At 25.3% G+C, this 27251-nt stretch overlaps 1 protein-coding gene across 1 annotated transcript in view; it reads right to left on the bottom strand.

The window, feature by feature from the left end:
- The window catches only part of LOC132930657 (uncharacterized), a 58709-nt gene that overhangs the window by 17954 nt on the left and 13504 nt on the right, over positions 1 to 27251 (bottom strand). Inside the window, exon 2 of the mRNA XM_060996639.1 lies at positions 3358 to 3483. Coding sequence (XP_060852622.1) covers positions 3358 to 3421 — 64 coding nt within the window. The 5' untranslated portion in view covers positions 3422 to 3483. The remainder of the gene's footprint in view (positions 1 to 3357; positions 3484 to 27251) is intronic.

The raw sequence follows: 27251 nt of genomic DNA, 5'->3' as shown, positions 1-27251 counted from the left end.
ATTTTTAAAATATATATTTTGTTATATCACAATAACGATATATACGTATGTAGGCCCATTATAAGAACCTTTTTTTTCTTTCCAAGAACAAGGAACGGGTGGAAACTGTTTGCCACGATACTGCCACGGGTGTATTGAACAAGCCCTTTGAGAACCTAATTTATTTGGAAAGAAATATAGCTAAATTTGTTATTTTTAAACTCAACTCATTTTTAGGTTCAATGCAGACATCAATAATAATTAGGACCTTTGTAAAATTTGGATATTGCAAATCGATTATAGTATAGGTATACCAATTTTTAATTTATTTTTAAAATAAGTAATTTGGTAATAGGCATATGTTATACGTAATAAACTAGGTATGTGATATATTACATCAATGCATTATTTATTATTATACTTGATTTAATTACTCTAACAAAAATAAAATTAAATAGTATTTATTATTTTAATTTTTTTAAATTGTTTATTTTTTATATACATATTATTTTTATTATAATGGTTGAATGAGGCAAAAAAAACTAATAATTAGCTAAGACATTTTTTTACAATAAAAAATAATTGTTTAGTGGAACTTTGAGGTATAAAGCATATTATTTTTTTTTACAAATACAATGAGTCAAGATGATAGACAATTGATTCATTTTTTTTTTTAATTTATACTTCTTCCTGTTGCTTTGTTTAATAATTACATTATTTAAAGAAATTTAATTTTACATTTATATATCCCTTTATCTTTGTTATATAACCAAAAGTCTTACACTTTTGACTTTTGTGGAAGAATAAGATTTTAATTTTAATCTTTATTTTAAAATTTAGTCTGAGTCAACAAACTTTTTTTTTACATTACTATTTTTTTTTTTTACTTAACAACTTCAATAAAACATTTGTTTAAGCTTAATTCTTATGTTTTTCATTAATTAGTAGGTAAATTACTATATTGTGGGTATTATTTTTGTCACTTCCAAGACATAAAACAATTTCTATCATACATCATAATTTAGTTTTAAACACTAACCGATTCTATTTTAAGCTTAGGTATTAGACAATTATTATCATTAAACGTCTAAGTCATTCTTAAGCAACTGAACTGCTGAGTGTACTTGTGAGAAACTCACAAAGGTAAAAAAGAAAAATTATTTGTTGAAAATACATATTTGACTGTCTGTATATTTCTTTGATCAAATAGAAGATATCATGTAAGAATAAGATTTTAAAGTAAACGCGATGGAGAGGATATTTTCATAATAAATGGTAAAATCTGAAAAAATAATCTAAATATTTCAGTGGAACAATTGTGTAACTATGGCATCAGTAGTTCTTCACTTTTAAGCTATATAAGATTAATAAGGTTATTTTTTTTTAATCTTGAAATTTAATAATGAAAATAACATTACGTACTAAACATTTCCCGTAGCCTCCCCAGTCGGGTTATTTTTGCACTCGTTTTCCCATGTCTTTCATACCATTCTATTTATCTTTGCTTTTATCGGTTTACTGATAAAATATTCACGGGATTCCCGTTACTGTGGTGGTAGTGTAATGCATATCTAATGGAAAATTTACCGGTAGGATTTCAATTCACAAGAATAGAGGAGGCCGTACGAAACTCGGCAACAAATATGAAGGTGGTGGTTGTTTGGCAATAACAGTTACAGAAATTGGAAGAACCGGGAGAACGGGAAAGTTATTACATGTATACCTTAGCCAACGGTAGGTATTGTACTGCTCTTCCGGTGTAAGCTATGATATAAATTATTGCTAAGAGCGGACAACGGCAATATCGTTTTCAAAACTATCGGTACCTAACCAAAACAAGGATACATATAACATATATGTAGCATTGGTATACGCCTACAAACACTGTATCAACTTTGCAATCCAGTAGTTTCGTTAAAGTATTTTTCAACCAAAATTATCAAATTATCTGTTCCTATGTATATGTAGTTAATAAGACCATATAATATATATATATATGTATTCTGTATACACAATAATACGTAAGTAAATTTTATTATATTGTCGTGCAACAAAATGATTAAAATAATTATTTAATGCTAAATGTGATTGTTTCTGTAAAATTAAAACAAATAACCCGAATAATATGCGACTCGTAGGAGCGAGTTTATAGTTTCATGTTAAATATTTATGTAGAAATTAAACTTTTAAAACCGGATATTGTTTACATACATGAAATTCGGCCGTGTTCCTCGAGGATTTGAGAAGTATAATCCAATGAATCAAAAAAAATGAAATAATAATTTTATTACAAAGAAACGTACCTGCGTATTATTCCGAACCACAAATACGATAAATTATGTACTCCGAAATAACTTAAGCAAAATTGTAATTAAATAAGTCACTGATATTTATTCAAGAACATTATAATATGTATTACATATTATTTTATACGCCAAACAGTAGTAAATGTATTTCCATAATAAATACATAGTTAATGACTTATTAATTAAATGTAGTAACTTGTTAAATAAAAATTTCAGATTCTAAAAAAATAAACAGCGTTTACTACAAAATAATATTTTTTCAATACGAAATATCATAATAAATTGAAGACTTTTAGACGTTAATAAAGTCTTAAAATACACGTTATAAATTCATATTTTTATTAATTATAAATATATTATTATATTATATTCTTACATAGTAGGTATTACACATATATTATTATAATAGTATACCATAGAAGTATCAGATAAATAAAGTACTTATAGTCTACTATAATATACGACTCTATCAGAATTGGTTCCCACTGGGATGCTTATATAACATTATTTCCCGGTCCTATTTTTTGAATAGAATACCACTTATAACATTTATGACAGTTTAATAACCATACATAATAAGAACAAAAAAAAAATGATAAATGCAATGAATAATAAACTAAAGCTAAATTTGTAGGTATTACTTTTAAATAATTTGAATATAAAAGTTTTGATAAACCTAATATTAATATTTTATTTGTAAAAATTAAAAACTTAAACATTTTTTTGTTTTTAAAAGCAATAAAATATTTAAATAATAATCCTAACTGGAATTCGTTTAAGACATTTCGAAACTACCAATTTTAATTTTCTAAAAGTTCAAAATTATACAAATCTAAATTAATGATTTAAAATGATGTATGTACTCAGGTTAAGTTATCGTGAACTAAATTTTATGTTATTTAATAAAAACAATACTGTTCACTGCGAGTACGGCTATATAAAGTAAAATACTGCGTTTCTATTTTTATGTTACTATAATCGTTCTATATGTATTATATAGCGTATGATATATTATGACATTTGCGTAATTATAATATCGTTTTGTATTTCAAATCAAATACGGTTGACGTACAATTATTTACGGTTATGAATATCAGTATCAGCAGTACATGGATCACAAACGGTAAAAGCTTCATGGTTACGTGACATTGTATATTGTTGGAAAAATAACGCGTCCAATCTTCCAGCTCAGCGTCATCTGCAAAAGGAAACAAACGTTTTTAGTTTAAAAAAATAAAAATCTTATATTTACACGGATTTTATTTTATCTGACAATGGTGTTCTTGATTTTATTCACTCAACCAATATATGTATAGAGGTAGGCTTTAGATTTTTACGATCACGGTTTCTAGTCTCTTGTGCACACGAGGAGTTTTATTAACAGCTGATGAGACACGACTTCAGATGAGTACAGGGACTTTCCAACTGGCGTTGACCGAACTGCACATAAACTGTGGTATTTTATGGCTGTGCATTTTATTCCAGTCTGCACGTCGATTGGAATATGAGTTTAAGTACTAGAATGTAATTTAGTTCGTAGTAAAAAATAAAAGGATAGGTTGAAACTCGATCGATACATTAATGACTTGGTTCTAATAAGAAATTTTATTTAAGCAAACCCAAATAATATTAAACATTTGTTAGAATACAACAAATAAACAAAATGGTTTTTAGTTCCAATGAAATATAGGAATATTTGAGTTACGACAATTACGACAATTGCTGCCCAATTACGATAGATATTGTATTAAATACATATTATTGCTTAAAACTTGAAATTACTAGTACCAAATTAATTATGTATCAGATGTAGACATTAATAATTTACGTATCATTATTTATTTTTCGTCGTTATATAATTAATATTATAATTTTTTGATTATAACATAATGTAACATTTGCTCTAGTAATTACATTCAAATCGATTTTAGCATACTTAAGCACTCTCATATAAAGATACCAGTTAAAGACTAACATTAAAATCCACTTTGTACTTAAAGCAAATAGTAATTAGCTACAATAAAATCGATTTGGAATTATATAAACTTGATTTGAATAAATACCATAGTGATTAAGTATTAATGTAAACCTAATAATTGAATTGTAATAAATTACTCAATAAACAAGTAATTAATAATGATTAAAAAATATTGTGCTCGTATGGATACGTAAAAAGTTTGAAATGGAGGGTCTGATGTAAATTTGGATTATAAAATAATGATAGTATCTGTACGTGACGTTTGATATACTATACAGCAAACGATACAAGCCCGTTTTAAATAATGTATTTCCCATAATTTTAAGTGAAAATTCATATAAAATAATAATATATAATAGAACAAAGGTTTTCAAGAACAATAAATTGAATAATATTAATTGTACGATGTATTTATTTATAGAGTTTGACAAGCGTTTGTTTTTAGCGTGGCTTACATTGAAACCACAAAAGGAAAAACAATTGTCTCTAAAATCATATGTAATTATAGATGGATTTGGTTTTTAAATGACTTAATCGAATACAATTCTTAAACATTTGAAGTAGCCGTGAAAGGCTTTAAGAGTCTTTCAACTGACTGATTTCAACTTTTAAATCTCTATATTTTATTTAGCCTTGGATAAATATAAATAAAATATTTCATGTTTTTAAATTTATACGTAAAAAAATCCACAAAATTAAGAACGTAATACTATATTAGGAAAAATAAGCATACATAATTTAATATTTTTAGGGGGTATAAATAATTTCACTAATAATACGTTATTGTAATTTATATTTTAGTTTAATAAACTCATTGACATTTGACATTGACGTAATTAATGCGGTTAAACAATGGTGGCGGTCTGGTTCGCAAGGAAATTGAAATTCCATTAAATAGTTAATCCGGAGTTTGAGGTTCAATTTAGAATCTTGTTCAAAAGTTTTGTGTGATTTCATGCATTTTATTATAAATTATATATGTATATACATGCTCTATAATATATAATAAATATGCCTTTTGCAAGAAGTTTTATTCTTTTTATTTTAAATTTAAAAATATATATATATATAAAATAAAATGATAAACTATTGAACAGAGCAAAGTTAGCAAGGTCGTTATTTAAATTTAAAATTATTAAATGAATTATTGAAAATTTTCAAAACTTACAGCATAAAACATTAAAATATTGTTCAATGAATTGAATTTAAATTTAGGTAATTTGACATTTAACCAAGAAGTAATAATTATTATAATGAATATTATACAAAATTGCAATTACATTACACAAAATATTTTCGAAATCTATGACATAAATAAATTAAATCACAACTTAAACTCAACATTTTTACAAATACAGTAATTTTATAATTTAACTATAAAAACAAAATAGGCTGAGGTAATTCTTTCGATACTTCAAACACTTCAAACTACTAACACGTGAACAATTTAGAAATGCCACAACTATTGGTATAGACTATTTACATCGGTGACATGATTCTAATTTCTATAATGCAATGTATTTAAACTTGTACTAAATTTAACTATTTATATTTAATTCAAAAATTTTAAATTTAAATATATAAAAGACAGAGAAAAATAAACTATATATTTTCGATTAAAGTCTAATTGATTTAAAATACATTTAATAAACTAATTTGTACATAATTCGAAATGGTCAAATAGTTATCCGCTATTTAATTTCGGAACCAACTTTCATTATATTCTATATTTATTTTTTGATGTTTAACACAATTTACGCATAATTATTTAATAACATAATATAACAAATCGGGTGTTTGTTTATGGACCCAAACCCAATTATAAATGTATGCACCAATACTGAATATAATATACGTCATGTAATACATCGTGTCGCCTATGTAAAAATATCCTTTAGTGAAATTCCTAATATCTCCTTTAGTAAACATTTTAACAACGTTTCCGAAAATATTTTGAAATCAATATTAATACACCACATCTGTATATATTTTGTCCGAAATAATGGCACTGTTTTTATTTATAGCGTTATTCTGTCTATTGTATGATATTCGACATCGCATGTTTGTTTTATGTTAGTATACGTCTTGTCTATTTGATTAGGATATAGTTAATAGTTATATTTCTCGGTATAATATTTGTTTTCTCGTTCTGGATCCTATAGGGAGCTCATGTCTTGTTGAGCCATACAGTATATACAATATTATACAATGACGCGTGAAAAAAAGGTTCATACGTTCTATACATCACCTTCATATGTTTAAAATAAATATATTGATTGTACATTAAATGAGTTATATTTTGAATTTCCCAACGGTGTGTAAAAACAACTTCGAAAACGGTGTAAAATAAAATAGTTATACCACTTTGTTTTACCAAAAAATGTGTATATGTATGAACTGAAATCGACCTATTATTTGATCGGTTTTTATTTTTTGGAATTTATAATATTATAACATCATTCTATTCAGCTATAAACATACCTGTCTCAGCAATCTACGAGATTATATATGATAATATATAATATTACAATATGATACTTCAATATCAGTACTTTTTATTTTCATAATTGATAATAGATTAAACTTAAATAAAATAATTATCTATTGACTATTCCAGCACATTTAGTAAAAAAAAATTGTAATTCTAAATAATATTAACTATATTATCAGTTTTTATTTGTATCATATTTACTATTGTATGCATTTTATCAGTTGATGTGGCCTATGAACCCAATTATACTTTGATCATAATGTTATTACTGTAACCGCAGACGCTACACTGTCTGGCTGGTTTATTGTATAAATATAACTTAAGTTAACGTAGTAGTTGTAAATTATTAAAACTTATAATTTATATTATATGGAATGTGTTTAAAAGACTAAGCCTAAAGTCTTCATTGATTATAACGGAAAATGAATTAATTTTTATAGTGCTCCAATTGCACATTTCAAGAAATTCCTTTGAATAAAAGACAACAAAACAACATCGGTGTAACTTTTAGAGGTGCTCGATGACCGAAACATTATTATAGAAGCGCTGATATAATTATGACCGTAAAGTTAGCTCCCAACATTACCTAATTGATTCGAAACATATGTCCATATTTGGAAAATTAATTACAAGTACCTAGTTGCAAATTAGCTTTTAAATTTTGAAAATAATTATTTTTATTTTAATGAATTTTATAAGTTTTCTTCCAATCCTCTTTTAACTTTTTATGTTCGAAAAATGAGCCAATAATTTTGCGATCGGACAAAGTTGTGTGTGGGGAGAAAGTCAACTTCAAAATAAATGACACGATATGAAAAAAAACTTTGGTTAATAATTTTTAGCAATAAATACACTCTACGTGTCGTAATATGTAGATTATATTTTAAAATGTCTAAATACATTATTATTTGCCCGATATAAATACAATATATACTTAATATATATTGAAAATACAGGTAATTTTGGTGGAGCAATTAAGATATAATATCTCACTCATCCAACTCATTTTGAGTGGAATATACCGTAACATAATTATACGATTATTGTATGATTTTAATGAATATGAATTGAATTAAATATATTCTACTTTTTAATACGCGTACGTTACAAAATTCACATGTCAGAACAATTTTTTACCATTTTCATTGGTGTAGACTTTCATACGTAACGCGTTAAATCACCAATGAATAATGATAATGAAACTTTTCAACGCGTCACACGAACGCTTAATCTTCACAACGTCCACGTGACTTAAAGATTCTAAATATATTATATTGTTTGAGTACTTCACTTTTAATGTATTGGTAAAATGTATATAATAATTCATCTTTTTTATGGTAGAAGCAGTTGAATATATTTATGTTAAATTTAAATTAGCCACACGTCGTAAAAAACATTATTATTATGCTATAAAGTAATAATAATTACGATGATACACATTATTTACTTATTATCGTAATTTAAAAGTATATCTACAATAACTGCTAATATAAAATATAGGTAATGAACTGAAAAATCTTGATATATGCTCTGTACAAGTCAGACAACTATTAAGCGTACTCGAAAAATGTACATAATATACATATCATTAAAGTCGTACCCATTTTATTTTCTGGAAGATGTAAGTAATTGTGAAAAATAAAAAATAATTTATTGAACTAAAATTTAAGTTACTGAACAGGTTTTTTAAAACTATTCTATTTATAGGTTCGTGGACATCTCGTCAGATCAATTAGTTATCGCTAAGTTTGCACCACAATACAATAAATTAGACACCATATTATCATATCATCATTGGTGACAATTACAGATATTGCTGCTTATATAGACTTGCATATGTGGCGGTACATATGTAGAGGTTAGCTACTTCCTATTAAATAAAATTGTAACAAATTAAAAAAAAAAACAAAAAGTGGACCTGGAAAATTTGACATTTTATATAAATTTAATTTCAGTATAAAATTATCAAAAACTCCTATACATACATAAAATATAATAAATATATAATATATAATTATTAATTATATTTCTCAACTGTAAAGCCGAATGTTTGTAACCTACTATTTCGATATTATAATAATATATGGTTTTACAAACATTTAATATTGTTCTTCGAATTAACTTGGTATAAAATACTAATTTTGTCTCCATCTTAACTCTCTCGCCACCCTCTTTCTACAAGTGACAGGAAATGCAATTGAACTGTTTTTGTGAAAACTAAACGCACACTTTGGACAATATCCAACTCAGGTTGGCCAGGAAACAATGCGCTTATAACCCGTGGACAGGCGATACGGCCTATTGTTCTTAAGTGAAAATCAGTTGGCAGAGTAATATCGCACACGACTCCACAAAGGTCACAAGAGGTGGATTTCTATAAATTTAATTTCGGCCACACAATCTATTTTCTCTATTTTATTTAATTAACCAATGCTTCCAGAAAATTACAGAAACCAATTTCATATAATACCGTTAAGGTTTTTAAAAGATATTATAAAAACCGATCGAATTTAATTGTCAAGGAAAAAAAAACAAAACCACTTAAAATGATTACAGTCATGAGTCATAAAACATATAACATTGATTAATTATAATATTATGTTATTTGACTATTTATGTATTAATATTATAGTTCATTGATTTCTTTATTTTTTGATAACCATAAACGAAGAAAGCCTAAAGACTCCTTAGAACATAAATAGAAATAAATAAACAAATTAAGTTAAATTTTAGTATTTTGTACATTTACTCACTAATCATTTTAAAACACCACGAAAACTCTATTTTACATACAAAAATACTTGAAAATTACGAACTTGACACTTGAAACTAAGTTTAGTTATTTTAACAAACTAATTAAAGTTATTACAGTTTACAAAGTTTTCTAGAAATAATTATGTTATGTATATACTTTGCTGCAGAAAGTTACACTTAATAAATTTTAAATAGAAATTACATTTTCTATCATTTTTCGTTCACTTAAAGGTTTCGCTTATTTTAGTAAAGTGTGAAGTACCTTTACCTTTTTAAAACAAGAAAACCTGCTTATTGAATTTTATAAACGAATATTATTTGTGTGAAAATTCAACAAACTAATAAAGTTTTTATCATTTTTTTAACAAAACTATTGAATTATATTACTAGATAAGTAAATATCTTTATTTATTTACATATAGGTAAACTATCAACGTATCAATTTAACTATTTAACTTAATATGTACTTATTGTACTTGCATTATACAGTCATATATTTTGTCCTTTATAAGTTATTAACTGTTATAACTATTATTGATTTTATTAATTTACAAACTCTTGATTTAAATATTATTTATGGAAATATGACTTAAACTCAAAATAGAAACTTAAGCGGCATCAAATATTTTAAGATAAATTCTATTTTTGACAAGTCGTAAACATATTTAATCACTTAAAACAATTAAAACTTAAAACAAGTAGGTACATACAAAATTAATACATAAAAGGCACAACTTAAAATCTCAATTAATTATTCTCATTTCTAGAAGTATAAAGTTTAAACATACGGGGTGATTCTTTTATCATAAAACACTCATTATTTCAAAAAGTATTCATGTTTTTGAAAATATTTTTTTACATAGTTTCGAGTTGTTAAAAAAACAACGTTTTTATTAAAAAATTATATTTTTAAATATTTTTTATCCTTATAAGTTTTTTACTTTTTTGAACGACAGCATATAGTTTTAATTTCATATTCCAAAGCAGAATAATCTTCTGAGTATTTTGATACATAATAATTGAATTTAGGACGAGTAGTTTATGAGTTATAAGTATTTAAAGTATAGACAAGCGGAGTAGTGGACAAACATTTTTCGGGATAACACTGTATACCACTCCACTCCGTGCAAATTTATTAATTTGCATTGTACATAATAAATTAATTGTTTAATATATATCTTTTAATTTTCTGTACGAGGGGGGATTTTTCCGTTCGGTGTGAGGGGGTGCACGGGGAAAGTTCTAAATTCTTCTTTTCTTTTTCTTTTATTATCATTCGTATTATTCTTATTCCTAATCTTATTATTATTATTAATATTACTATTTTCATTATTATTATAATAATTTTTATCTTATTCTTATAATAACTTTTATTTGTGCGTTCATCGACAATGCACTTTTGGGGTTTCGACGCCCCGTTTGTTATCTGCCACACGAGACCGGTGCTGTGTAATCGCTAATGAATCAGGTATAAAAGGCCCTGCGAAACGATCAGCATTACCATTCACTGTCTTTCCTCCGTCGTAGCAAGACCCACCCCGGGCAGACTTGCGCGATTAGGAAAGGCATATTGTATCCAAGTTTTTTGATTTTGGAGCATATTATGTTGCCTGCACATTATCTTACTCGTATTATCAAATAGTGATTTTTTTCATACCTATTCGCAGCTCTAACATTTCCTTAGCTCAAGCTATATGCACTAAAAAAGTTCGACCTTGGCTTTGTTCCGTGGCTTATATAAGTCTGGCACAGTTCGAGCGCAAGACTGCCAGTGTTTGGTGATTTGCGGTTGCGGGAACACTGACCGTTCACGTATGTATTAAATATTTGTGTATTTTTTTTTTTTTTATATATTCCCTTATTACGCGATAAACAGTCATTTGTAGGAATACATTATTCGTGAGTGTTCAAGTTAGTTTCCCAAACAGAACGTATATTCGTAAAAACCTCGCCGTTTCCCTGTGCGTTATCGACATTGTCGGCACGCGCAGAGCTACGGCAGGTTACGTTCCGCAGAAATGACGATTCGCGCGTACGTCGGATCTAGTGAGCAGATGGCACAGTTCCAGTGACTCGTCAGAGTTCCGCGTTACGGGTGTATCGCTCTCGTTTGAGCTGCCCGTCTCGTGTGCCACTATAATGATCTGACAACGCGTGCGATTCGATTCTGATCCGATTATTCGGTGGCTGCGATGCCGTTGAATGACATACGAATCTGTTCGAAACGTTGTACACATTACGAAAACGTTAATTTTTTTTTTGGTGTTTGTAAAATTTTAACTTTTATTAATTATCCATTATACACATTTTTTTTTTTTAGTTATCCTATAAAAGCTGAGCAATTAACTCAACCGTGGCCAATCGCTGTTACAAAAGTGAATTGTAAAATTATTTGAAAAACCACTTATAGATTTGACATTTTCTTCTTATATAATAAAACGTGAATTATTAACTAATAATAATTACTATCGTTAATCAATTTTTTTTCTTATTATTATTATAATTATTTTATTCTTAAAACAACTTTTATTTATATTGTGCGATTATCGGCTATTGCACTATTAGGGTTTCGACGGTTTCTTGTTATCTGCCACAGAACACCGGACCGGTCCTGTGTTATCGCTAATGAATCGGGTATAAAAGGCCCTGCGAAACGACCAGCATTGCCATTCACTGTCTTTCCTCCTTCGTAGCAAGACCCACCCGGGCAGACTTGCGCGATTAAGGAAGGCATCCGGTGTCTATATTTTTTGTCAGAGATTTTTTGATTTTTAGCATATTTTATGTTGCCTGCATATTATATCGCTTTTGCTCAAGTTATTAAATAGTGATTTTATTTATACCTATTCGTAGCTCTAACATTTCCTTAGCTCAGGCTCTGATATGCACAAACAAAATTCGACCTTGGCTTTGTTCCGTGGCTTATATAAGTCTGGCACAGTTCGAGCGCAAGACTGCCAGTGTTAAAGTGAGTTGCGGTTGCGGGAGCACTGACCGTTCACGTATGTATTAAATATTTGTGTATTCTATTTTTTTTTATATATTCCCTTATTACGCGATAAACAGTCATTTGTAGGAATACATTATTCGTGAGTGTTCAAGTAAGTTTCCCAACAGAACGTATATTCGTAAAAACCCCGCCGTTTCCCTGTGCGTTATCGACATTGTCGGCACGCGCAGAGCTACGGCAGGTTACGTTCCGCAGAAATGACGATTCGCGCGTACGTCGGATCTAGTGAGCAGATGGCAAAGTTCCAGTGACTCGTCAGAGTTCCGCGTTACGGGTTTATCGCTCTCGTTTGAGCTGCCCGTCTCGTGTGCCACTGTAATGATCTGACAACGCGTGCGATTCGATTCTGATCCGATTATTCGGTGGCTGCGATGCCGTTGAATGACATACGAATCTGTTCGAAACGTTTGTACACATTACGAAAACGTTAATTTTGTTATAGTGTTTGTAAAATTGCAATTGCAATTGTACAATATTTGACTATTATACAAGTTTTTTTTGGGTAATTCCTTTATCCACGTTAATTTAATTAGGTTTGTTATTTATAAGCCCCTAGTTATGAATTTTTTTTTTACAGATTTTCTATAAAAACTGAGCAATTAACTCAACTGCATGTGGCCAATCGCTGTTACAAAGTCAATTGTAAAATTTGTTGAAATAACACTCATAAATTTAACATCTTCCAAGGGCGTAATTGAGGAGGGAGAAGGGAGCATTCGCCCCCCCTCGTCACTTGTATTTTTTTCTATATAATACAATTATTAATAATTTATTTAAAAAATTTTCCGTTTGATAAAGATATTTTTTATCCTTATATTTTTTAAGTTTTTTTTATTTTTGAATGACCACATAGATTTTTAATTTTATATTCCAAAGCAGAAGAATTTTCTGAGTATTTTGATACATAGAATTCGAATTTAGGGCGAGTAGTTTATGAGTTATACTTATTTAAAGTTAAGATAAGCGGAGTTCGTATGTTATAATTGTTAATTATTGTTTTTGATTTAAAAACACTGGTGATTTATTAAGCTTATGTATTAGGTATATATTTAAAAAAAATTAAGTCATTGTGCTTTTCAATTAAATTAATACAACAACTTTTATTATTAATATTTAATAATTATCTTTAAATAACAAAGTACTCATAATTATTATTATTTCTTTATGTTTTTTAAAGAATATATCTAGTCATTTTATGATTGCTGAAAATAAAACGATTCGTATCATCTCAAATCTCAATAAAATGTAATCTGTTATAATATACCTAATGCAATGCAATAATAAATTTTATATTGGTTAATTTTTCAAAAATATATTATAATATATTATAATATTATTAATATTATATGAACAATAAAATGTGATCTATAAACCATCTTTATCTCAATAAGAACTGAGGTATATATTATAAAATATGTAAAAGTATATACTACATTATGATATTTATATATATATATAATATTATTTTAATGTATTGTTCATACATAATAGTATAGCTATTATATAATGACGTATATATATGTAAAAAAAATTAGGTGTTCGGATACTAAATTGAAAATAGGTAAGGTTAAGTTCAATAATTAAGTTCAAATTCCATATTATCAAAATAGAAATTGTAACATTTAACATGTTTTTTCTTTTTAAGTATATACGCACCTACTTTAAATCATAATTAAATAAAAATCAATCAAATTATTTCATTTAAAAACACTAAATACAATTAAAATATAATTTAATATAATTTCTATATTAGGTTATAAAATATCATATGTTTTAAAGAGTTTTTATAAAAACGATAGTGTCCAAAGTTTTACTATTATATATGAAAACACGGAGGGACTGATATAATTAATTTCTAAATATAACTGTAACACTATCGTATGCACACTTAATGAACGATATATTGAAGGTTATTTAATAATAATAGATATTTGAGTAGGTACGCATACTTACTATTCGATCAGCTTGTGGTGTGAGTGTTATGAGGGTTATGACTTCTAAAATAAAGGTTTTACCGATATATTGTACCGTTGTAACATAGACATGGACATGGTTTAATGTCAAATTGAATTCATCAAAATATTTTTATTTTTATTGTAAATACTTATAGTGATGTATTAGTTATTATCTATTAGAGTAGAATAATTAAAATAGCTAACCGTATATCAGGCTGCCGTATATACAATATGAAAACAATTGTTCTTAATTATAGATTATTATATAAACCTATTTATCTAAGTGTTTTTATGTGCGTGTAGGTATACAAATATCGCAAATTGTTATACAATTTTATTTTATTTTAATACTTGTTATTATATAATATATTATACTAAATAATATTAAAACTAAATACAATTAATAACATCACAGAAAGAAAAATAATAATTTAATATATTTATATCCATCACTATTAAACAAATAACGCATTCATTTATTTTGGATCTTCAATTATATTGTTATAAGAAAATTATATTTTTTTAAACCTATTAAGTATTGAAAAGTTAGTTTTTTATGGGACCAACATATTTTTCAATCAAGTTACTTATTTAGGATAAAATATACTTTTCGAAAACTATTTATAAGTCCATTAGTAACTTATTACTATATTAAAAAATTGTTTTCTGATAACTCAGATAATGTATTTATCGTAAAATATTAGTGTAAAACTGTTCGAAAAACTTTATGTAATTACACATAAAAAAAAATAAACTGATTATTTTCAAACTTAAAAAAATAAAAAATAATAAAATTAACTTATAAAAATGGCTATTTAGTAAATGCATCGTAAGATAAAACAATTTTAAAACATTTTCTGTCATTTAATACTATAATAAGTAGTTATTGTATATTATGTATATTATTATAAATATATATATATTTTTTTTTTTTGGAACTTTGCCTGGTAAGTGAACAACACCAGTGTATTGTTTGAGCAGAAATTACCACGTGCATTATTTTTTCTTATTTATTTATCTAGAAATATAAAGATGGGCCACTACTGCGTGATAAAATGTGACCACGCAACGTATTAAATCATTAATGTGTATACCTAAACTTTACCTTCAGCGCTCACGATATTTTCCAAAAGTTCAAAGATAGCATTTTAATATATAAAAAATAAATTGTCTAAGTGAATAAGAAATATAATTATTTTGACAATTTATGTTTAAGAATTGAGATAGATAAAAGTGTATTCTTTATCATGGTACTTTGAAATGTAAATATAATATATATATATATATATATATGTGTGTGTATTTCTTTGATAAGTATAATAATGATAGTAATGATAGTAATATTAACAGATTCATAATTATTATCATTGTAATATATTCCATTAAAAAAAAAAAATCGTTATACTCGAGTAAATAATAATAATACACATAAATATATATAATATATAATGTTTATAAAACATATTATTATATTATAATAACATAATAATATACATGCTTATTCGCGTTGCTGCATATTGAAAACTTTTTGGGTAACCTATTGTTCGTGATCACTCAAATACGATAATATTATGATTCAGATATTAAATAAATGATAAAAATAAAAATTTTAAATTTAAATTCTAGATAGAAAATATTTTATGAGACATTCTTGTACAAATATTTTATCAAGAAAAAAATAATATCGTTGACAGAAGAAACGTTTCAAAATGATGCTATTACAAGTTATATAGCTTATGTACAAGTTATGAATATGGTAATATTATAGTATGTAACATTACAGGTACATAACCTTTATTATACACAGTCTTGTACATTAAAATAAAGGACATGTTTTCAGATTTGTGGGTAGATTTTAAGTTGTGAGAAAAGCTATGATTTTATTTTATAGTTATGTGTTTTTTTTCTAACAATACATTTTCGGGTAGTAAAAAATGATTAAAAGTTCTGTGTTTCACATTTAGAGACAGAAAATTTTATTTATATGATGCTTAATAAAAATATCGTTTAAATAATTTCTTTAAAACTACTAATTTCTCAAAAATTATCATAACCTACTAAAAATTATAAAAAGAAAAATTATTTAGTGGAAAGTTGATGTTACTTTAATAAAAAAAAAAAACAATTATAAATATTTAAAATTTTAACAGACATATAATTTATCTATATTACTGAAGTAAATTGATATTTGTTCATAACTATATTTTTAATGATCAACTACCTATTAGTGCATTTGAATGTTTATAATATACAATAATACTGCATCACTCATCATGTGAAGTTCAGTGATATTCAGTGATATCAAGTAAAATTTTTCTTTAGATTCATGTAATATTTTCATAGACGTAAAAGTCATAATCGTTAATTTGTTATTGTATTACCTTAACTACATCTCTATTTTTTTATCATGAAATAAAATATAAGTTATTAAAACACGATAATTAACTACAAATTTTGAAAGTATTTAAAATTATTTGATAAGCGTATTTATATAAATTTTTATGAAGTATATCATATTATTTTGTATATTTTTTAATATTTAACTGTCATATTATTACTTTTTTGTATGTATTTTTAAATTTAATTATAAAATATCCAAAAAGTTATCACTAACAATAATCTACATTTAAATTATTGTCATTAAATGTAAAACTTATTTTTCCTACATATTTAAAAAGTGATAAAAAGCGATCTCGTTTAAAAATATAGATAATAAATCCATATGAATAAAACAAAACTGTATTTTATCAACATTTATTTCCGTTGATAGTAAGCAATGGTTAAAAAATAAATAACACCATTAAATACAATACTATTTAGATAATAATAATAATAATTGGTGTAAATTTATTTAGTACTCGTATTTATTTGAGGTTTTTAATGGTTTACTAATATTATTGTTATTATTACGAGTGTAGGTACATGTGAGAAAAAAATAGAGAGAACTTATTAAATCGTTAAAAATACAAAATTTACTGTAATTTATTATTTTATATAATTTAATCATAACAATAATGTTCTATTATATTAAATTAATTTTCAAGTGGGTTACCACACTATTTATTCAATTCAATTGGTTTACTTGTTTTCTTAAAAATACATTTTAAATTGTTATTGAATTAATTGATATCGCTTAACTGTGAGTTCAATCATATTGAGTTAAAATACAAATATATATATATAAATAATATAATTATATATTATAATATATATAATTATACAAAAATATATAAAAGTTATTTGAATAATAATTTCAACGTCTTATAATTTACGTTTTTATTTTTAATTATTCTTGTATACGATAAGTGCTGTTGTAAGTACTATATTATTTAAACTATATTTTTGTAATATTACTATTATATGTTTAAATGTTGTTATTATAATATAAAAATTTCTGGTATAAATAATAATGACTTTAATATTTAAAGAAACATTTTATAAGGATTTTTTTTTAATTACAATTTTAAAAATTTGAATTCAAAATAATTTTAAATTTTAGATAATATGATTTAAAATTCAGTTATGCTCTATAGCTAGTTAACATTATTACATAATATTTAATATATTTTTTGTAAACTTTATTGTACAAATTCATTGCAAAAATTACATCAAATCCTATGATTTACCACCTTTTTAACATGTACAATATTATATTACCAAATGTCTTTTGATATAATATAAACAATTCAGAATTTCCTAGTTACATTATATTTGAATCATATTTAATCAAATATGTTAACTAGGCGATGCATTATTATAATAATATATGTATATCATGATACAAACATTCCTATAGTAGACTTTTATGTCAAACGTCGCTATCTCGAACTATATTGAAATCCCCCTGTAACTACCATTACACTTAATAGCGTTTTGCTCTCGATAACTCGAAATAAAATTAATCATTTTTCGTTATCTCGAATACATAAATAATATTTTTATTACGGTAAGAACAAAAAATTAAGCAGTCAATTTAGTATAGTGATTGTGATTTCACACGTTTGTAGTAAATATTCGTTGTAATTCATATACAATACTCGTATAATGAAATGAAAAATAAGCATAAAATGTTCTTACAATAAATTTTTACATTTTTACAAAAAATATTAAACAAATTTCTATGATAGATTAAAAAAAAAATTATTTATTAGTTATTGTAGTTTGTTTATATGTATGTAGTATTAGTATTTTAAATAATCAAATTATGCAATTAAATTATTTACTATTTCTTTTAACTTTATAAGAATTTTAATAAAACTCGATACCTCGAACTTTTTCCTGGACCCCTTTCGACATAAACTACTGTACATCAAAATTAATTCAATTTTCATTGACATCGCATGATTAAAAATTTCTAAAATTCTTGATACATTGGAATCATTGGATACAGTTTACCTATAGCGTCGTCGTGTCGATATAATATACTTACTTATCTTTGCTAAAAAAATAAAAACAATACGACGATACGCGTTATAGATACCATATTGTGACTGTACTAACTACAAACACAGCTTATACAAATTTGAATAATTCAAAATATGTTTAATGCAATACGTACCTATATAATATTGCAACGTTAAATGTATTAACGCGTTAGGAACAATCTAAACATTCCAAACCCAAACCGTGTATATTAAATTGATAGACGGCGCTTGTATAGACAAATGTGGTACATCAGTGTGTTAAGTGTAAAAACAGTAACTATAATAAATTTCTCGGTATATATTTTTTAGCATAAGTTGAATTACAATAATTATTAATTCCTAGATCAAATATTGTAGGTATATTAAACAATAAATATATTATATTATGTTAGAAGCAATGAAAAAACTAGACATTTTAGACATTTTTAATATTTTGTATAATATTGATAATTAAATAACGATAAAAGCTACGCGCGTTATTTTAGTATCTATGAAATTGTTATCATGTGTAGAATCGGAATAAAATATAATATTTTATATAAGTGTGACCAATATTACGAAATTAATCTTTAAAAGGGAAAAAATATGATAAAAATGAAAAAAAAATGGGGACCGAAAGGGTTAATTCCTGGGCAATATTATACTACAGAAAAACCAATGTAGGTTGGAAATGTATAAATTATTACATAATGAGGCATTTTATACAACCAATGTACAGCAATATAATACACGAAAAAATAGTTCTAGTGTTATTTAAAGATAACTTAGTAAAAACTAAAGAAAAAAATTATCTTAAAGTAGAGAATTTAGTTAAAAATTATTTCCAAGAAATGTTGATGTATAAAGCCATTTACCAGCTTTACCGCTTTACACTTAATTTATTATGTTAAATTTTTTTTATTATTATGCATATCAGGTATAATATTTAATTATAGCTGATATCCACCTTTACTTATAGTCATAAGCGTGCGCATGGTATAGACATGATAGTACCTATGTTCACTACGCTGTGAAGTTTTTTTTTAGTTGTATACGATTGTGTGTGAGTAAAAGATTAAAAGATTTATTTACATAGGTAGGTATAACCAGAAAAAAAGACTAATAATTAATTCTTTGAAATATTTAAAGAAAAAAAATAAATTCTTTTTTTTTGTAAAAGATATATATTATATGAGAATTATTATCGAATACATTTTTTAATATTAGTTATTTTAATAATTGGAAGTGATTCAATAACGGGTAAATACTTTCGCTAATACACGTTGTGCCTTTCCAATAATAAATTAATAAGTAATAAAATAAAATAAAAAAATAAGTACTAATAATTGTAGTTTAAGTTCTTTTACATTTTTACTCAACTCAAAAACATAATATTTATGTTTAGGACACGAATATCCGATGTATTGTATTTAATGCCCGAGAAATATAAAATATTTTATCATAATGTTATTCATATTTCTCAAAAATGCCAGAACAATGTGTAGAATGCCGGATTTTTCACATTGCCCATAACATAATAATTATATATACGAGTATATCACAGCAAATAATACCAATAATCTGATAACTAAAGCCACAAAATAGTATAAGTCCACTTAAGCCAATTAAATATTTCAATTAATAAACTATAGTTATATGATGATATATTATATTCTATAGACTATTATCCTATATAAGTTATTGGTCAAATATTTTATTTTCATACACCATCTCATCATAATATATATATATATATATATATATATATATATATATATATGAACCCTATTGAACCCTAACTTAACTTTTATGTTTTTTATACATTTATTTATGACATACACATAATATCACATAAAAAAAAGTAAAATTTATAATTGTTATGATTTTAAAATGAACTAATACAAGCCAATTTAAAAAAAATCTAGAATCTAAAATATAAAACTTTAATACATAAATAAAAATGGCTATCCAACATGAGCTCACATTTTCTACCTCAACTATAGGTTATTTTAAGTTACATTTCATTTTCAAAGGTCTTAAAAATCAAAAAAAAAATGTTTATACTACAACTAAAAAAAGGTTTAAAGGCTTAGACCACAACAGTAAGAAAATATTCATTTAATTTTCAAAATTGCTAACAATAAAATGGAACATAACCCTTTTTGTCGTACTAACTGTTTAATAATGTGCGCAAAAATCATAAGCACCGAATATATATTTTTTTTCTATTAGAGCTAATGGTAAAAATTGTAGTTTCAAAGTGTAAATAAATTTAAAAATTTGAATTATTGTATACAAAAACTAATAATTATGAGCATGAACAAAATATAAAAAAGTATTAATTAAGATTATATATTAAATAATGTAATATAATTAACCAAAAATAAAATTCAGCTGCATAAATCCATTATTAATTATTATAAACATCATTAATTTAGTTTAATTTCCTATTAAATGTATTAGTTTTATAAGTCAAACGATACAAAAGTATACAATATTTTATCTCTATAAAGCATTAAAGTCCTCTAAAATGATATAATTATTTAAACTACATCTATTTTTATGTAAAATATCAAACAGTTTATTGGTACTGTGCTAATAAATTTTCAATTCCAATATTAAACAAATTTGTTTTTCTTTTTTATAAAAACAAACTCATTAAGGGTCTAGGAATCACACCGATTCTCTTATAAATATTTCATTTCGAGATATATTTTAGGTAGCAATTCGTACCTGGTCGTTCGAAAAAAAACAACAAATCCATATATTCGCTTAGGTATTTAAGTGTTTAGGGGTATTACAAAAAGTCACTTCCCATCTCTTGTTTTGAATCACATTTTCAAAATTACATTATATTGTTTTCTTATTGTATATTGAAATTATTTATATATTATGCTTGTTTCATCTTCTTCTTTCATTTCAGCCGATTAAAACCATACCTCTAAATACACATTTACCAATTATCTAAGTCTTCCAATTTTTCCCTCCATCAAATTTTTCATTTCACTGGCTTTTTATACATGTCACTCATTAATAATTATTCTTTTTTTTAAAACTTCTTTACCATACCTAACCGTTAAAAAAGGTTTTGAAGTTTGTCATTATTTAGTTTTTTAATTTACTTGTGTGAGCATCTAAGTATGCCTCGTATATTTTTTTAAGTACTTTTCTCTCAAACTTCTCCATCTTTTGTTCTTCAGATTTGCTCAGATGTCCATATAACAGATCCATAGATGGCAATTAACCGTATTAAAGTTAAGGCTATACTAATTTTTAGATTCTTAAAAATAACTCTTAAGAAAATATTATGAGGGAAATATATAAATTATGTATAGATTGAAAATTTACTCAGTTTTCATAAATAAATAAAATAAAATACGTTAATAGCTGATTAAAATTGTATGTTATAAATGTGCAAATGTATCCTATACTTGCACTTAATATATTATAGACTATAGTATATTAAAAAGGGTGATTCTTTTATCGAGCTACACTCATTTTTTAAAAATACTTATTTTGACTCAAAATTGAATATAATTTTGAAGATATTATTGAACATAATACTAAACTATTGACGAAGGACTAAAATCAAAACTTAAAATAAACGGAACGTACCTATAGATTTAGATTAATATCAAAATACTAATATTGTATTTTAACTTATTTTATTAAAATGATTTGTTATAATAAATTGCCATTTATATTATCATTATTATTTAACTATAAACTAAGCTATTTAATTTGTAAAATAATTATTTTTATAATTACTTATTTGTCATGTTATTTCTGACATAATAATATAATTGTATTGATATATAACAATTTAATATTGTATTAATATAATATAAAATATAATTCAGCAAAACGCTTTACTTTTTAATTTTTATTTGTAAAACTAAATTATACCTATGTCATAATATAACATATCATGTTGTATATAAAAATAAATATAATATAATACTTTGTTTAAGGATATCAATACAATTTTTATAATTAATTGACTATAATTGAATAATAACATATTAATATATTATATTAAGTCAAATTATATAGAAGCCATCTTTACATATTATTTATTTATTTTATTACATCATGATACATAATATTGACATATTGTACATTTTCAAAAATAAATTCATAAAATAATATTGTACGTAATTGTACCTATACACGTTTATTACATTATCATAGTTTTCTTTGATCTGACAATTTATTTTATAACGTTGTTTATTAATTGTATAGTAAAATTATTCAATTATTCCAGAGATACCTAAATAATACTATAATTATCTTTACGCATGCACAACACGTTTCTTTTAAAAGGTCAGATAAAGGTGCCCACACTAAAGTATGTAATCCAAGTATGACAATAAATCATATTATAACCAAAAGCGAAATGAAATCAATCATTTGAAACAATGTTTGTTTTTGAATCAAACATAGGTATAGGTATAACAGGTATATAGATTAAACTGATGCTACACTATTTTTGTTAAATCTGGTGTATTGTGGTGTAAAATATCTTTGAATTTTGATCGATTGATGTAACGTGAACGACCCATAAATATTTGCATATTTTAAATTTCAAGCGTTAAAGGTTTTAAAAAGATCTAGTATGATTATCGTTTTATTTTAGTTCTATCAGACATTAATTTTTGCTATAATAAAAAAAGCACAATAGACGTACATTATATCTCTAAATTAAAAATTGAATTCAGATATTATTGTATATGCCTTAAACACTTATTTATAACATATATATTAATTAAAAACGATATTAATTTAATTTTTCTTTATTTATAATATTAATTACAAAATATATTTTAAATTATTATTATGTATATCATTAACTTATTTATAAAACATATATAATATAATATATTCTAATTATTTCGGACTACATTGAAATCCCCTTGAAACTACCATTACACTTAATAGGTATAGTATTATAGTGTTTTACTCACGATAACTCGAAATAAAATTAATTGTTTTTCGTTAAATCGAATACACAAATAATATTTTTATCATTTTTACATTTTTACAAAACCAAAAGTAATATTTAACAAAAAAATGATGAATTTTTAAAAAATAAATAATTTATTCGTTATTTTGATTATGTATATATGTATGTAGTTTTAGTACTTTAAGTATTCAAATCATGCATTTTAAGCATTTCAATTTTTTTAAGAATTTTAATAAAACTCGATATCTCGAAGTTTCCAATACCTCGAAATTTTTCTTGTTCTTGAGATTCGACATACCTATAACGAGAATCAACTGTATTAAAAAACTAATTTAATTCTTAAAAAAATAAATTTTTATCTCAATGAATCGTTGAGTTTCATTGTTCAACATAAATTAGCACTATCGGACCTTTTCCAGTTTGCAATGTTTATCTTGATTTCAATGACATTTTTCAATTCTATTTTCATTTTCGTATTGACAAGCATAGATCGATCAAAAGATTAATATCAAGTTATATATTTATTATAGTTGAGTACCTAATGTATTTTTTTTTTGTTTTAGACATGGTTTATCGATCACCGGAACAATATTAATCAATTCAACCGTGCAAAAATAATAAGAAAATTTGCGAGTATGATTGACAGTCTTATAAAATGGAGCGTTGGTAGAGATTTTATAATATATTATATCAGTATACATTAAACATAATATACAACGAAATTCGAAAATACTAAAAATGAAACTTAGCATACGATTTGGTATCATTGTATTTATATATTATCATAATGCAAATTGAGCATAACAAATTCCATTTAATCTAAAAATAAAGAATTTATATTATTGTATAATGAATGAAAAGAGTCGCTTTATAATATTTAAAACATTAAACGACGACAATATTTCTGTATCAAATTTCATAATACGTTAATAAATACTAAATTATGTTCTAATGACAACAAATTATCGTGGATGAAAACAAATGTAAAACAAGCAAAAACGACGCATGTTCAGAAAATCTGAAAATAAACAAAATAATAAAAGTTAATTTATGCGCGTTTACCATTTATGCCTGATAAAAATATGTACAATATCATTCAGAGTTAAATTTCTAGTATAAAATAAAACGCATTCAATTTTTTATACCGTAGTAAATAATATTTTTTAACGACATCGCGTGTGAGTTATACATATATAGTTATGGTTACAATCCCGCATTACTCGACCGACATATGTTCTACAACAAACAGAATAGAAAAGGATCTGCTTTTGACAGAATTTTAAAACATAGTAATTCTCCAATGTGGACAATGTGGAATGTTGGCTGAAAAACAATATTCGCAGTACTCGAGTGTATCCTATACATACTCGTCGTAAAGCATACTTGGCCGAGCAAATGGCAATAATACTCGTAATAACAAAAATATCAAAACCGATCGAGTCTATATTAATTATAATAAATATATGTAGTTATGTCATTACGTGTATCGTTCATGTGGTTAAAATGTATTATTGCCAATCTGTTTGGCCGATCTCTTCGCAACAGTCATTTCAATCATTTTATCTTAACTTATTTTGGCTACCATCAACGCTAAAATTAAACAAGCGTAGCCGATTGGTTAAGTAGCGACAAATCACTGTGCCATGTCACTCGTCATCTCGTTACGCCCGGTGCATCACACGCATTTTTCAAACGCTCTCGAGTCTTGGCAAAAGCACTGTGTGCTTGTCATACGCCATTATCAAACATTTGTATAGGTACCTGTCACGCGAATATCGTCACGTAAAGTGTTTCGGACGTTTTTACTTTACCATCACGCACACACAATAGATACCTACCATTATATTATTATATGGTGCAATATCATGTTATATTATATTATTATGAGTACGACGACAAAAAAATAAAATAAAAAATAATGCACCATTCAAACTGCATAAAAACGTTTGAGGGGTTGAAATAATCATTTTTATCGTGTTTTATAATGCCAGTTTGTGTACTAAGGATCGGGTAATATAATAATATAATACGGGAAAACACTTTGGTGGGATTTTGATTTAAATTTTCAACAAGTTACGCGACTCGTTGCCGGTATAGATATTATTATTTTATACAATATGTATAATATACGACACGCGACGAAACCAATGGCCACTTGTATAGCCTGTGCGGTTTTATCGTTTGTAAATATTATATTGTTCACTATAAAATAATAACGACAATATACGACTCCGCGTCCGCCTTGATTCGACTGCTCTAAACGCAAGCTTTCAAAATAGGGAACACAAGAATGGGGAAAGGATTACGGAGACTTAACCCACCTTAAATGATTCTCAGAAATAAAAACCTCTACGTTTGAAGAGTATTACTATTTTATACCTAACTTAGTATGATGTTGAAACGATTTATTGTTAATTTCAAATTGGATTCTGTTTCACTAGCTTGTGTGTTTGGGATCAATAGCAAGTTTTTATATTTGGCACGGTATTATTTATAATGGTATTCAATAAAAAGTTAAGATTTTATACAATTATTATTTTTTTGTTATTCTAGAAATATTATTATATTATGTTTAGTTATTGCCAATTCCCTATTAATCTGTAATTTACATTTTATATGTACCTATTAATTATTTTAGTATTTGTTGTATAATTGTACATTAGATAATATTTGTGGGAGGGTTTCCGGGTTATGCATTTTTTCTTGTGTGATTAAATATTTGTAAATATTTTTTTTTTTTTATAAATATGCAGCTCCAAGTATAATGTAGACCAAAAAATATCGTTGGAAACCTAAATCCGTTCATATTGTTCTAAATGGGTCTTTTATAGTTGAATGATGATAATATCATCGAAAAAAAAACAATTTAAAAATCGTTTCCAGTTACACGTGTAATACGATACTATCGTACATTTGTGGAGATGAAAAATGTGATAGGTATCGGTCGATAACTTTGTTGGACATTTGCAGATTGGTATAGATATAAAAGTCGGGTTTGGGCATAACCATACATATTATTTCTGGACACCACCTATATAAATTACGATGATTGTGACTGTGAAGATTTATCAGTTAAAAACAAAAATGGACAGATATTTAGTCAAGATTCGTATGAAAAAATATATTGAAATTAAACACTGGATAGGTACCAAAATAAACATACATATTTGAAGTAGGTATCTAAACAAAATGCTGGTATTCAAATTTTAGTTGTGGGACATTTAAGGGAAGCATCAATTTACCACAGTTATTTACTAACATGTGGGACTATCCTCAACCCTATAAATATTTTCATATATTAGAAATTCGATTTTGAATTCTTTATTTTCTCAAAAATAATAATATTAATGTATACATACTGAATACTAACATATCTAATATATCCTTTGTTTAATAATATTAATTAGTACAA

The sequence above is a fragment of the Rhopalosiphum padi genome, chromosome 4 (assembly GCF_020882245.1).
Source record: "Rhopalosiphum padi isolate XX-2018 chromosome 4, ASM2088224v1, whole genome shotgun sequence".
Lineage (NCBI taxonomy): Eukaryota > Metazoa > Arthropoda > Insecta > Hemiptera > Aphididae > Rhopalosiphum > Rhopalosiphum padi.
The sequence above is the reverse complement of the archived record's forward strand: the minus strand, read 5'-3'. Positions and strand labels throughout refer to the sequence as shown.